Source organism: Aspergillus ambiguus (assembly GCF_047715705.1).
Source record: "Aspergillus ambiguus strain CBS 117.58 unplaced genomic scaffold BDV59scaffold_21, whole genome shotgun sequence".
NCBI classification, from domain to species: domain Eukaryota; kingdom Fungi; phylum Ascomycota; class Eurotiomycetes; order Eurotiales; family Aspergillaceae; genus Aspergillus; species Aspergillus ambiguus.
The window spans coordinates 109,301-123,480 of NW_027395534.1; the positions used below are offsets into that span (position 1 = coordinate 109,301).

At 48.9% G+C, this 14,180-nt stretch overlaps 6 protein-coding genes across 6 annotated transcripts; 2 read left to right on the plus strand and 4 right to left on the minus strand.

The window, feature by feature from the left end:
- Positions 1-217: 217 nt before the first annotated feature.
- On the plus strand, positions 218-2,053 carry BDV59DRAFT_208719 (uncharacterized protein; the record flags this gene model as incomplete). The annotated part of the gene is made up of 6 exons (XM_073695259.1): positions 218-459; positions 516-673; positions 737-1,198; positions 1,250-1,373; positions 1,423-1,734; positions 1,786-2,053. Exons 1-6 carry the CDS (start codon positions 308-310, stop codon positions 2,051-2,053), a joined length of 1,476 nt encoding a protein of 491 aa, XP_073546776.1. The 5' UTR covers positions 218-307.
- A 116-nt stretch (positions 2,054-2,169) lies between these two features.
- On the minus strand, positions 2,170-2,713 carry BDV59DRAFT_202916 (uncharacterized protein; the record flags this gene model as incomplete). The annotated part of the gene is made up of 3 exons (XM_073694164.1): positions 2,170-2,217; positions 2,270-2,613; positions 2,674-2,713. The coding sequence occupies 3 exons, from the start codon at positions 2,711-2,713 to the stop codon at positions 2,170-2,172; spliced, it is 432 nt and encodes a 143-aa protein (XP_073546777.1).
- Positions 2,714-3,072: 359 nt separating this feature from the next.
- Positions 3,073-5,712, minus strand: BDV59DRAFT_208721 (glycoside hydrolase family 95 protein; the record flags this gene model as incomplete). The annotated part of the gene is made up of 3 exons (XM_073695260.1): positions 3,073-4,924; positions 4,970-5,196; positions 5,240-5,712. The coding sequence occupies 3 exons, from the start codon at positions 5,710-5,712 to the stop codon at positions 3,243-3,245; spliced, it is 2,382 nt and encodes a 793-aa protein (XP_073546778.1). The 3' UTR covers positions 3,073-3,242.
- Positions 5,713-6,071: 359 nt separating this feature from the next.
- Positions 6,072-8,575, minus strand: BDV59DRAFT_208723 (terpene cyclase/mutase family protein; the record flags this gene model as incomplete). Its single annotated transcript, XM_073695261.1, has 7 exons — positions 6,072-6,184; positions 6,238-6,311; positions 6,361-6,940; positions 7,031-7,789; positions 7,849-7,945; positions 8,002-8,365; positions 8,432-8,575. The coding sequence occupies 7 exons, from the start codon at positions 8,573-8,575 to the stop codon at positions 6,085-6,087; spliced, it is 2,118 nt and encodes a 705-aa protein (XP_073546779.1). The 3' UTR covers positions 6,072-6,084.
- Positions 8,576-9,264: 689 nt separating this feature from the next.
- BDV59DRAFT_202919 (uncharacterized protein) lies at positions 9,265-10,560 on the minus strand (the record flags this gene model as incomplete). The annotated part of the gene is made up of 2 exons (XM_073694165.1): positions 9,265-9,327; positions 9,574-10,560. The coding sequence occupies 2 exons, from the start codon at positions 10,558-10,560 to the stop codon at positions 9,265-9,267; spliced, it is 1,050 nt and encodes a 349-aa protein (XP_073546780.1).
- Positions 10,561-11,093: 533 nt separating this feature from the next.
- BDV59DRAFT_202920 (uncharacterized protein) lies at positions 11,094-13,261 on the plus strand (the record flags this gene model as incomplete). The annotated part of the gene is made up of 6 exons (XM_073694166.1): positions 11,094-11,275; positions 11,327-11,417; positions 11,482-11,650; positions 11,706-12,068; positions 12,118-12,785; positions 12,842-13,261. The coding sequence occupies 6 exons, from the start codon at positions 11,094-11,096 to the stop codon at positions 13,259-13,261; spliced, it is 1,893 nt and encodes a 630-aa protein (XP_073546781.1).
- Between the last annotated feature and the right edge of the window lie 919 nt (positions 13,262-14,180).

Consider the following 14,180-nt stretch of genomic DNA (forward strand, 5'->3'; position numbering starts at 1 on the left):
CCTACAAAAAGGCCATGAAGTATATGGCGACGAACGACAGACAGGTGGTCTGATATGAATGAGAGCAGTGGGAACCCGAAAGTTGCAGCAAGATATGAGAGTGTGGGGAAGTAAATCGCCTGGTTAATTCCGACCCCAGTTCCGTTCTTGGCAGCCATCGCCGGTCTATTTTTTTGGATCCCGGAAGTATTCTTGGGAATCGTTTAAGTATGCGCCTGTAGAGACGGTGACTGCAAAAATTTCTTTTCGGGGATGTGCTGATCTTGTTCTCACCCTTTCAATTCTCCAGTTGCGCTCGTTCTTTAATATGGAGTCCCTGACAGTAGACGTGCTCGTCTGTGGTGGCGGCATGTCCGGCATGTCTTGCGCCGCATTTGCTGCTGAGTCAGGTGCCAAAGTGCTCGTTGTTGAGAAGCAATCTGCTGTTGGAGGCTCTTCCAACTACTCAGCTGGGATGTTGTATGTACTTTTGGTGGCGGTCGAAGGGTATTAGTTCCGCTGACAAGAGCACGCAGCTGGGCCCCGAAGAGCTACGAAGCTCTGAGAGGTTGGGTTCCCGACGGCGATCCGGTGCTTCAGAAGGCATGGATGAACGACTATCTTCCGGCTGTGCAGTGGATGAGGGAAAATGGCGTCCCGACATCGGCTCGCTTTGACGGTATTATGACCATCGGTATGTCAGAAGTCACCCAGATGGCTTACTTGGTAATCCTCCATACTGACCAATAATTCCCAGGCATCGGATTCCCAATCAAGATTCCTCACCTTCATGCCTATCATCAAAGACGCATCCATGCCAGTAATACCGGATCGGCCATTTTCACGGACACTTCGGTTGTCAAGCTGATCCAGGAGCAACCAGGCGTCAGAGGATCCCGCATCATTGGTGCCATAATTCGTCGCGGTGCCCCAGAAAGCCCTCAAGCTAGATACTACGAGGTGAAAGCAAATTTGGTTGTTCTATCCACCGGAGGCTTCCAGGGATCATCCCGCCTGACGTCTGCTCATCTGGACCTAGGAGGGGACAACATCTTTGTGCGCTCCAATCGAGGATCTGTGGGAGATGGCTTAGATCTGGCCTTATCTGCGGGTGCTGGGACCAGTCGCGGAATGAATACGTACTATGGACATTTGCTTGCAGCTCCCGTCCGAGCCGAGGATGTTGATCCTAAGGATTACCTGCCGTTAGCCCAGTATCGTGAGTGTGAATCGACATTCGTTTATGAACAGTACTGACGAGAGAGCGCAGAAAGCAAATACTGTCTTCTGATAAATGAAGCGGGACGTCGCTTTGCGGATGAGACTACCGGGGATGAGATTATCAACCAGTACCTGGCGAAGCAGGAGAAACGGAGAGGATTCTTGTTGTTTAAGTATGGAGGGCCTTATTTTTACACACAACACAACACTCACCAAGAATAGTGACAAAACCCGTCTTCAGCACTGCATCTCAGCGTTATTTCCCAATGCCGGAGATATCGACCGCCTGGAGAAAGCCCGCGAACATGGTTGCAATGTCGCCACCGCATCGAACTTGGACGGTCTGGTTAATGTCCTTCAAAAATGGGGCGTAAATGGTGCCCAGGCACGCAAAACCATCGACCAATACGATAGAGCTATCCGGCTCAACGACAAGACTGCCATTCTAGATGCACCGGTTGGTCACGGAGGAACCCCTCCAGTCCCTCTTGTTGATGGAGACGGTCCCTTCTTCGCAATGGAAGTCCAGCCATCGTAAGTGGTCAATGGAGTACAGTTGCACCTTTTCATTCTAACGCCCATTAGCATCACATTTACGTACGGCGGAATTTCCATAGATACTAGAGGGAGGGCTCTCACCGCTGACAAGATGGTCATTCCGGGACTTCTCATAGCTGGAGTGGATGCTGGTGGGTTTAGCAATCGTGGCTACGCTGGGGGGCTCGCATTGGCTTTCGTTACTGGACTTTGGGCAGCACGCGAAGCTTGCAAGCAACTGAACCTACGAGTTCCGCAATTGCCAGCGGCAGATCCTCAGGATGGCGCAGAGAAACCTACACAAAGCCGCCTGTAGACTGCTCCCCTATATAGTGTGGATATTACCTACGCCGGTACATGGTTGCGTGACATAATTCAAATCCCATGTGATATGATTCTTCCCTACGGCTAGTAAAGAATTCCGTGGTAGCCCTAGGCATGAATTGTAAAAGGACCAGCTGCATTGAACAAAGAGGGCATCTGTATTTTGTCAGCTGAAATACCAAACTGACCTATCACAGATATTACTTACCTGGGGCGCTGTAGCCAGAACAGTCGACAAGCGCATGTACCAGACAGTATTGTCCTTAACAGCGGTTAGATTTCTGGGGATAGCGAAGGTGACAGTTCCATCCTTTTCCGCAATTTTGTCTGCGAGCTTCACGTTCGCATCCCAATCAATATCGTCGAGATGACGAACAGGATTGTTGTACAACCAGAGGGAGTATGGAGACCCAGGATACTTGTTCAGAGCCTCATTGCACTGCGTACTTTGGCGGTTGAATTTAAGTGTTATTTCGGTGCCCATTGCGATCGTTGAGTTATCCGGGATCCCCTGATAGACGTTGACGCAAGGATAATCACGCTTTCCCCATGCTATAATTATCGCGTATTAGTGTTTGCCGTACTGACTGGGCGAGCTTTAGGGCAACATACGCAGGTTTTTGTCAAATGCAGCGGCGCCGATGGCCAACATCGCTGTCGGTAGTGTTGATAGCAACTTCATTGCCTCTAGCAGCGCGGTGCTTCTGAAAGAATCGCAAATTTTCGGGAGCTGTTGAAAATAGTATGGCTCAAATTATGCTTCGGGGGAGGACCGGGGAGTTATAGTGTTGCAATCGCGACGTTACTGCGTACGCAGTACTCAGAGTACGCAGTATCAAGTTTATCCGCAAAGGTCCCTGGTCATTAAGGTCCACGTATGAGATCAAGGCCACAGGCATTGGCTATGTTTTGGGCGATCAGCGCACTAATTATCATGTGGGGTGTGCTGGACAGCAATCGGCTGCCTCCGGCTGTCCCACGCTGGTACGGATACGGGGCCACGTCCGCCCTACGAGATGGGAAGTCGGAAAGGCAGCAGTCCTAACTCCGACCAGAAATCCGTCGCATAGAGAGTTCGCCGTTTATCCCGATTACGAAAGCTTGTGTACTGTTCGAATGTAGCATTTTTCCATTTACTCACGGAGTTTTACCAGAAAGGGCCTAGGGGGTTCCAGTCCTCACTATGACAGAAGCATGATCTTGTACGAGTCCCCAGCAACCGTTGAAATAGGACCGGTATATTTGTCTCCATTGACGGTAAAAGACTTGCCATCCTGGACTCGCAATGCCAATTGAACCCCACTGCGTGACTTAACTGTAGCCTGCGTGAGAACGCCATTGGCCCATTGAATGTCCACTACAAAATTTCCTCGGGCTACTAGCCCTGAAACTTGGCCGGCTGGGACAGCTGAGGGCAAGGCGGGCAGAATATGCACCAATTCGTGACTCTGCAGCAGCATTTCCGCAACTCCCGCTGTGAACCCGAAGTTACCGTCAATCTGGAAGGCACTTCCAGGACCCGAGTCTGTGTTCCACAGGTTGGTGCTCGGATAAGTCTGGAGGAAAACCTGAGTATGGTTCCACACTGCGTCGCCGTCAAACAACCGCGCATATAAGCACATCGTCCAGGTGCGCGACCACCCAGTACTGCCGCTACCGTGATCGATCCGCCTGTCAAGGAGGACTTTCGCAGCATTTGCCAATGTTTGGTTCACCAATGGGGTCAATTGGGAGCCGGGGTAAAGGCCGACAATTGGACTCATATGTCGATGCCCCGGATCCTCTTCTTCATATTCCACCCGCCATTCCTTAATTTGACCAATAGATCCAATTTCAGGAGGTCTGATCTTGGATATATATTCCTGGGCTTTATTGACATCATCTCCGGTAATTGCGAGTACTTCCGCTGCCTCAATAATGGATCTGAACAATTCGTATAGCAAAGCGTTGTCCATTGTTGGAGCAATATCAATTCCTTCTGACCTACCGGCAATATTCATATTCACTGGTACGATAAATGCATTCTCCGGAGAGAGCGAGGGGCCGGTGCTGTAGTATCCATCAAATTCGAACAGATAACAATAGTAAAACCGAGCCGCGCTCTGTAGGAGAGGCCAGATACGTTCCCGCAGAACCTTCTTGTTTTGCGTGAAACGATAATGCTGCATCAGATTTTCTGATAGCCATGCACTGCCCATCGGCCACATTGTCCAAGTAGTCCCATTGTCAACGGGAGCGGCATCTCCCCATAGATCAGTATTATGATGCAGAATGTATCCTTCGTTGTCGCATTGATACATACGGCGGGCGACGTCAGTCCCATGAGGGACCACAGTTTCGAGGAGATCAATAAAGGGATCGAACGTATCAGCCAGGTTCGTCACCTCTGCGGGCCAATAATTCATTTCCAGATTGACATCTACTGTAAATTTCCCACCCCAAGCCGGTGCGTAGTCTTGGTTCCAGATGCCTTGGAGGTTGGCCGGCAATCCAGGTGATTCAGTACGGCGAGATGAAGCTATCAGCGAGTGGCGACCAAAGTTGAACATGAGCGTTACGAGTTCAGGGTCACTGCCGGGGTCTCCTTTGAACTTCTGTAAACGGACATCTGTGGGAAAATGGCCTGCAGATCCAGAAGAGCCGAGATTGAGGTCTACACGGCGACTCAGGCCTGTATAGTCGGCGACTGCTGCTTTCCTGATTGCATTATATCCCCGTCGCGCGGCACCAGTAAGTCGTCGATTAACTTCTGTCTCACGTTCTTCTTCGGTCGAATACCGATACGACGTCTCTGTGTCAAAGAATACCTCTACTGATGAAGCATCTCGGACAGCCACTGTTGTGCTGTTACTAATAACACGACCTGACCATTGTTAGATGGTTCTTCTAGACGGCACTCGGAACCCACCGCCACGGCTTATAATCCTAGCCTCCGCGGTGAATCGCATAGGATCTTCCATATTCCCTGTTTTGGCCTTGAGACGAAGTATACCCGTTCCATTTGGTGAGGATGCTGAATTCTCGGTGACATAGAGGCCTCGTGATAATGAGCATGCCATGGTAATACTGTCGGGCTCACTAGCCGAAAATTTCATGGCCAGAATTCCGGCAGGGTTGCTCGCAATATATTCACGACTGAAGAATTAGCTTCGAAACTGCATAATGTGGGATGGCGTACCTGAACCTGACGCCATCATACTCATACTCAACCACCGCGTTCCCGTTGTATAAGTCCAGGTATCGTGTATAGTTGGTTACATAATTCATATTGTGCTTGAAATCCAGCTGCATTGCACCGAGAGGGTGATACTCGCGGGGCGACGTTGGGATGCTCGCCATCTTCTGGAGAGTCACTTGGCCTGCCGCCGTAAAGTTACCTCTTTGCAGTAATGATCGAGCCTGCAAAAACCCATCGTGCGAATCAGGGTTGACACGATATTGGAATGGACCGCTCCAGATTGAGTTTTCATTCAAGGTGATATTTTCCACCGCGGTACCCCAGACAGCAGCGGCCAGTCTGCCATTGCCAATAGGGAGCGATCCAGCAAAGTCTGATGCTGGAGCATTGTACCAAGTGTACCGGGAAGGGTCCAGATATGCTTGTATAGTAGAAGCCCAAACAATGAGGGCAAGTAATTTTAGTAGGAGCATAGTATTGCGGAATGTCTTTACGATTGTGTCGCAAAATAGGACGTGCGGAGATAAGATTCAAATATCCTCCTGCGCCTACGCCTCCCGCCGGATGAATAGTAAGTACTCTGAGGCATTGGTGTTGCGCTAAGTCTGCAACATGGGGTGGGTTTACCCGTGCTGCAAATCATCTAGTGGTCTTCTGCCAGGAACCCGGAAACCATCCACGGACATGTTTCTCCGTCCTTGTCTGGTCCTGTCGATCTCGGCTAATTTAATAACTTCTTGCTTTTCACCTGAATTTCTATTTTATGAAAAATCTATCTTGCCTTTTTTGTCCAGCGAAATGTCAATATTGCGAAATCAGGTCCGGAATACTATGAATTTAACTTGTTACTGCGCCTCTTGAGCGAGCGCTGGGAGATATACAGTTCGGTATCTTCCCAAGGCCCATACTGTGAAGTACAACTTGTAGTTTGGGTACCCGATCATACTGTTCAAGTGGTCATTACACAGTTTTTTTTTCTGAAGACTTAAAGCACTCACCAAGTGTTGTTAAAAACCCCCTCCACATCCTCCTGGTACCATTCCCCGTTTTCCTGCTGTCGACTCATAATCAACTATGTGCGCATGTCAGCCACCGCCAATTTTCCTGTAGACAACTCATACCTGTAAGCCTTTCGCAATTGCCTCCTTCTCCGGGCATCTGGCATACATGAGGGCCAAACAAGCCCAGGCAGTATTTACTACTTGGCTCTTTTCGTGCTGCACGTAGACCTCCTTTTCGCAAGACGTATAATGCTCTCCCCAACCACCGTCTGGCTTCTGTTTGTCCAACAGAAACTTACAGCTGCGCCGCACCCGTTCACTGGTCTGCCATGTTTGGCCGATGAGCTCTAAACTTTGAACGGCAAACATGATGGCGTAGGTAAAGCAAACACCCCACGATCCATACCAACTGCCATCTGGTCGTTGGGTAGCTATTATGTAGTCTATGGCCCGACGGACAACGCATTCAATATCGCCAGCTCGGTAGGTGGGAAAATACCGTCGAAAGAGTGACAATGCCGTGACAACTGCTGTGGTGCACTCCGGGTAGGAATATTCAACCATGATACGGTCGAATATTTCGGAAGCGTTGAGGAGTTCAAGCAGCTCACTAGAGCGGGTATTTTCATAGCTAGCGAACCCCCCGTTTGGGTTTTGCATCAGAAGGAGTGTATCCACACAATCCTGTAACCGGTCATTGCTGATCCTTTTAGGGAAGCCGCTAAGTATCAATGTCAGCAGATGTACTTTGAGTACCATAGCGCAATTTCAACTAACAATGGGAACTTACCATTCTTCCTGCAATAGAAGGACTGACTTGAGAGCCTCGGCAGTGCAGTCTGAAACGATATATCCGTTGTCTCTTGTACTAAACGGCCATCCGCCCTTTCTTGGCTGCCGATATGGATCCTCTATATTTCCACGCAGTTGGGAAATGTCAAGGAATTCTAGTGCACGTGCCAAGGCCCCTCCAAACTCTTCCTCCTTCGCCAGTCCGGATTCCACAACAGCCTGGATGCTAAATGCAGTGTCCCAGAGCTGTACTCCGTTTTTTCCACAGCAGGTCAGCCCAGCGGATTCCTTCCACATATAAGTAGAGATGTGCTCTCGATGGCGACGCATGCGGTCACTGTCTTTTCCCTCCAGATACCACACAGAAACCATGTGGAATGCCTTGTTGACGGGTGCCAGGCAATTGTAGGACGTGTTCTCGTCTTCGCGTTTGATCAATTCACAAACTCTCTTAGTTGCCCATTGAGCAACCCAGCTTGGCCGGAAATAACGCTCATAGCTGCGAAGGCAAACATTGGCTGTTCTCATGACGAGAGACGATGGCTTCATCAGATCAGATGGCGCGACATGGTTCGAATAGCGGGAGAACTCTATATCCTCATATTTCTTTGCATATATCTCCCCGCGTATACTGATAAGGAGCTCATTCAACGGCTTTCGTACCTTCTCTCCATATAAGTATGATACTGGTAGGTATACTACACGGCATTGAATCCACCAGCGCCATGGGTGAAAAGGCACCCAGTCCGGAAGAAGCCTGTAAATAGCCATACGGTCAATCATTTTGTCGTTGGGATATTGCGTGCGCAGACATACCAGAATTCGGGAGGGATAGGGTTGACTCCATGCCAATCGTACAAGTTCAGCAACGATAACCAGATCTTTCCCCATTGGGGAATGCCAGTTGGGCCTCCTTGGGGGGTGGTCAGATCTTGTTGACAGAAGTGAGCTTTGGTGGGGATAACGCACCGAGAGCATGGAGGCGTTCTCTCGCGTTTCTCGCTAGCGGATGTGACGCTTCTACACCAAGTATGCGCAAGCTGACGTAGTAAAGCACTGTGGCAAAAACTGTAGAGCGACCTGCAGAATGAAGTCCCCAGCCTCCATCCGAGTTGACCGTGTTATTTAAATAGCGGATAATTTCGATTTTCCATTCCTCGGGTATGGGTGTGTCCGTGATATACATCGCCATCACTATGCCTGCTAGGAGAAAGCTAGGACCGCCATAGCCGCAACCCCAGTGGCCGTCAACCAGCTGCAGTTGTTGATAAAAACGAAAGCCATTGCGGGCTGACTCCTGAAAATTTGATGGCGTTGGCAAAGAAGGCAATCCCTAAGATTGTTAGACTCCGGTGTAGTAATCCATGCCGAAGGACACAGCTCCAGGCGGTTAGTTTACAGTAGGTAAGCCTAGGAAGTACTTCTCAGCAGTAGATTGTGGACGACGAGCCGCCTCCTCCTCCTCAACATGTCGCCAGTGATGTGCACCTTCATTAACGTCGAGGCGCCAACGTTGAGGGTCGGTCTTTGGAATGGAAACCATTCCTGTACAAAATTCGTCAGTAGGATAATACGTCCCTTCTGTCAGCTTCTTGACCTAGTAGAAGTTGTTTTGGTCTTGATTCTAGCATACCAGCACCTTGAAATACTGTCAATTAGAATGATGGATTTAGTTCGTTTCTTATTATTTTCCCGTTACTTGTCCCTGCATTACTGCGTGCACCGTAGGCACCACTTTTTTTTTTTTTTTTTACTTTGTTTCATTACCATTGGCTGCTATCTCCAAGAATATCCCCAAAAGAACTTGGTTCATACTAGCGGAACTTCTTAGTATGAGTGCTACGCGGTACTTCTCCGCATCTCCATATCTGCCCCATAAAACTGCTGCGCATCGTAATCGCTTGACCTCTTTCTGCCGCGGCACATCGGCTTCACGTTCACCTAGTAGCTACGTAGCTACGTTCACCGCTGAAAAATCTCAGAGATTTGCGGGCTAGATAATCTCCCGAACAGCCTACTTTTAATCAATTACGCAGTCATAAGCACAGATTCGCTTTGGACACGGTGTTTAATGCCAAAAACGTGGCACTGGTACTTTGTGAATTCGCCAAAATTTCAGTTACTCCTGTACAACGTGCGTCTAATATATCCCAAGGCAGAATCAATAAAACCAGGACGTTTCCGCCCGGATGTGTACGGCTGTTTAAGATATAATCAATTATCAACGTACACTTAAGATCTAAATCGCAGCTCACTCACCTTCCGTGAACCCTTAATTTCATCGTAACCGATGTTCTGTTGGGGCGGGTTAATTCGGCCTCTGTGCAGCCCAGTACTTGTGAAACCATATGCCCTCTCCGCAGTAGATGTTTTCGGGCCCCAGCAATATTCATCTAAAAGGTTCCAATATACAATATCGAACCCGGTCACTGAACGACACGCTAGATTAAACCATGCACTATTATCCTGCATGGATCGTCTCATCCGTAGAGAAAGACGGTCGTTATCGCACTGTCGGTCATTTTCTTTCTTTTCTAATACGTTCAAAAACGTGCTCGCTTCGGCAATATAGGTCTCGAGGAAGGCGCGAAGCCCTCTCTGTTTGATAAAAACGTGCGGGGCGTCGGGGAGAAGCCAGTCCGGCATGCTTCCGGCAAATTGAACTGGGGCTGAATAACAGAACTCCCAGTTTATCACCCCTGTAACCTGGAGAGAATCATCGACGAGCACGTTTTCTGGTCTAAGCCCTTCTGCGAAGAGCTTGAACGGACCATAGTTCTCAGTGCGTGAAACAAAATTAAGCGCGATGGCTTTCATCAGGTGCAATGCCGTGTATTGCTCTCTATAGGGAGCCGTGTCACCGATGGTGGCCTGCTGCCGCTGTAGGCGTATTGACTGTAATTCCAGGAGGGAAGAAACGTAATCCACCGCGCTATGGTAGATCTTTGATGGCCCAATATGGTCACTCAGGTCGCAAACTCTGGATAGTTCACTTATTCCTTGGGAAGATGGTCTGCGGCTAGCTGAAATCGTACGCGTCATCTCGGTCTGAGCAAGGCTTCCGATCTTGTCGAAGTTCAGTTTCCATAGTTCCAGCAATAACTCCGCCATTTGGCCGTATAATGCTTCCATGATTGTGTCGTTGTCTTCGGAGCTCCTGTCGCCTTTGTTCCAAAGTATATCTGACATTTTCTTTCCTTCAACCCATGTCATGATGATGAACGGCCCAAGTCCTGTGGGATTATCCGCTGCTGTCCCATATGCAATAACTCGAGGAACAGGAATTGGGGTGCTAAGGGCAACGAATTTCATGGCAACTGCTTCATTCTGAACTTTTTCGTCGATGAACGAAGACCTGCCCGAGAAGGTAAATCGAATGAGCCAATCCTTGCCACCATCTTTCCAGCGTAGTCGCGCTTTGACAGTGAACGGGTCATAATGTATGGAAACCACCTGTCCGTCATCGCGATTGCGATATCTGTTGGCGAACTGAGAAACCTCCTGTACGGTATGGGAATTTTCATTCATCTTTGTTCGCCGGGATAGTATCATTCACTCCCTGTTGTCTATGCCCGCACAAGCGCAAGGGCTTGATCTGTGGCGCTGGGCTGGTTATGACAAACAACACCGTAATTAAATAGTATGCGATCTCTTCTATCATTATACAGAGCATTCTGGAGAGAAATAAAGTATTTCGCTGATGTTACATATGGAGCATTCGTGGCCGGAAAGGGAAAGGCTACATGCCCGTGATGGCACTTTCCCCTTTTAGAGTAATGCGTGCCAGATTGCTTATTCAGACACGTATTTGTGCTTTTGATATGCAGACACATGTCAATAGACACAACAACATAGGGAGGTCTGGCTCGTGTCAGATATTAGAACTCCAACTGCTCAGTTCTCCCCTGGTTGAGGAGGCTGGAGTGAATGTTTCCTGGAGTTGAACCGTCCATTCCACGTGATTGCGCGTACGCCTCCACAAAGGGGGAAAGCTTTGTAGTGCTTCGTTAATTGCCGTAACGCGTCTTTTCTTCCTGGGCGAATCTTCGCTGGGATCCGCCATGTCGAGGAAAAAGTCCAAGGCGGTCGCTCAGTCTGCAGATCCGAAACTCAGGCTGCAGATCCGCGCTGAGATCCGCTCCTTCTTTGAAAAATGCCACCGAATTGACAGAAACGCGATAGAGGCCAAATTCGTGGCTCAAAACCCAAGCAAACAGCAATACATAAGTGAGATAGTACATGGGTACAACATCCCTACCCCTCCACGTTTCCTATCTAACGGTTGTAACTTTAGATATTCCGATCATATCGAAAAGAAACATGGCAGAATACATGTCTCAAGTCCGACTTCAGCGCTCTCTTCCCAATCGCCGGAGCCTACCCAGGTGAGTCTCCATGTTCCTTTTCCCCTAATATGGATATCATACTGAATGTGAAACGCACACTTAGCCATCTCCGGGTCAGAGTGCCAGCGAGACCACCGAGAGCGCGGATGATTATCCTCTGGATGAGAATTTAATAGAGTTTTCCGATGGCGGGATCGAATCTTCTACGAGTCATTATGTGAAGAGTCTGGGCAGCAACAGTGATGAAGAGCACCAAAACATCCTTCTTAAAGGTATTCCTGATACAGATCGCTTATCACGAGAGGTCGTCCTGACGCTCAGAGGTAGAGTTCAAGGAGCATTTGGCCATTCAGGATGGGGATGATGACCCTCCAGCAACCCCATCTACAACTGTTTCAACCATGCCCTCCCTACGGGATCAGATACAGCTCCTCAATAACGAACCTGGGGGTAAAGAGATGGCTCTAGACGTCTCAATGAACTTGGAACATGCCGTTTTACTCACACCGTCTGCCGAGGATCTGGGCTACTGCATGCCGTCGCAATGTGCACTTCTGGGTCAATTAGATCCCCCACAGACCATAGTGAATTTTGACCCTAGGGTGATACTTAATACGAACGTTCCGTTCTCTGCATTTATCTGTGGGCTCCAGGGTAGTGGAAAGTCACATACCACGTCGTGCATCATCGGTGAGACAATTTCGTTCCTCGTATCATAACATCCTGACAACATTTCCAGAAAACTGTTCCTTGCCATTTCGTGCACTTGGAAACCTCAAGAAGGCTGTCTCAACGCTGGTACTAAATTTCAATGAGTACAGCTCGAACGTCAGCTCCCAACCAAGTGAGGCGGCGTTCCTCGCCTCAATCATGCCGGAATACTCCACCTGCCAGCAACCCATCCCGGTGCGTGTCTTGGTTTCGCCGACAAATTTCCAAAACCTGGGGAAAATGTATTCGCAGATACCGAACGTTGAAGTCCGCCCATTTAAATTGCATCCGCATCACCTGAATATCAGCATGATGCTGTCGCTTATGTCCATGGGCAAGAACGAGTCGATGCCTCTGTACATGAGTCAAGTGATCAGGGTCTTGCGTGAAATGGCGATGGAAAGCGGTGGACACTTCAACTATTCCAAATTCCGCGTGCGCTTGAATTCTTTGCGCCTCGACCGGGCCCAGACGCCTTTCCTATATCAGCGACTGGACCTGCTGGATTCGTATCTAAACCTCAGCGGCAATAGCGACGGAGATTACTTTATCGATGGGGGTGTCACCATTCTGGATTTATCCTGCCCTTTCGTCGACCAGAATACAGCCTGCATTCTCTTCAGAATTTCGATTGACCTCTTCCTGCACGCTCACCCAGCGAGAGGTAAGATGATAGTCGCCGATGAGGCACACAAGGTACCTGAGTTTTGCGACCTAGGCACCACTGGAGAGAGACTGACCATGACGTGTAGTACATGACTGATACTGCGGCAGCCAAAGAGCTATCAGAAACGTTACTCAATATCATTCGACAGCAACGGCACCTGGGCGTTAGGACTATCATTTCAACACAGGAGCCGACAATATCTCCTCGGTTGATCGATCTTTGCTCGGTTACTATCATTCATCGGTTCTCCAGCCCAGAGTGGTACAGAGTTATCCAGAATCATGTACCAATGAACGGTAGGAGGGACTCCGGTGTTGAGGATGGTGCCAATGGGTTCTATCGCATCTCAAGTCTTCGAACCGGAGAGGCCTTGGTCTATGCTCCTTCTGCATATCTTCTCGACAAGGAGAGTAAGGAGATCGATACAAAGCACGAGGTTTTCAAAATGACCGTCCGTAAGCGGATTACCTGGGATGGTGGGCGCACAATCGTGTGCATTCGTTAATTAAAACCCCTTTGGACTGGCCCTACGAGGCACATTTTGCATAAGTTCCGGGTACAAGCCTATAATGGCAACCGAGGTCCCCTGATATGTCATGGTTAATGATAGAATTACATGTTTTTGATAGAACTAGATAGACAATCTTATATCATTCTTCTTGTCAGCCTTCTCCATGTAGGAAGTACTGTTCAAGAGTCAGGATGAATAAGCATAGTTACAAAGAGTTTTTTGGCGTCCAATAACGTCAGCTGCCTCATGTCGAGTCATGCCGGTGCCGTTTGCGGAAAGTCTTGACATGGTTTGTCACGATGTTATAAGGGGATGAGGAGTGCTTAAGTAATAGAAAGAATAAGGAAGACGTACAATCGGAGGGAAAATAAAATAGAGGATCCCAAACACGTTCGATGTCGCAACATCAGCCATATCTTGTGCAAGCGTTGACCATCGTCGTAGCACAGTCGTACCCCTATGGTATGATCGATATAAAACGTCTACGGATATCTTGAGCGACAGAGATTCACCATTAATTGGCACGGACAGCATTCCGCTAACCAAATTACAGTGTTTGGCCAGTCCGTGGGTCAATATTTAGGGCTAAAATTCGATGGCGGCAGATCGTGCGATTGGAATACTGGTCATCGGCCATAAGAACAGACCCAGGCCTAACTCACCCCCCGCTGCAACACCCTGGTAAGCTTCAGACGAATCAACTACGTATCTGGTGGCTACAGTGTTGGCTTGGCCCGCTAATGCAACCCCGACGGCCATAACCAATGGCCCATTCGGCTTGATTCATCCAAGCGATCCCCCATGACCCAGAAATCCCCCAGACCAGCCGCCCCAGCGGCCCTATCACATATCGATGCTATCCATAAGCAAATGGTGTTATTTTAGCTAGTTCTATTGTCATCGTCCAGACCGG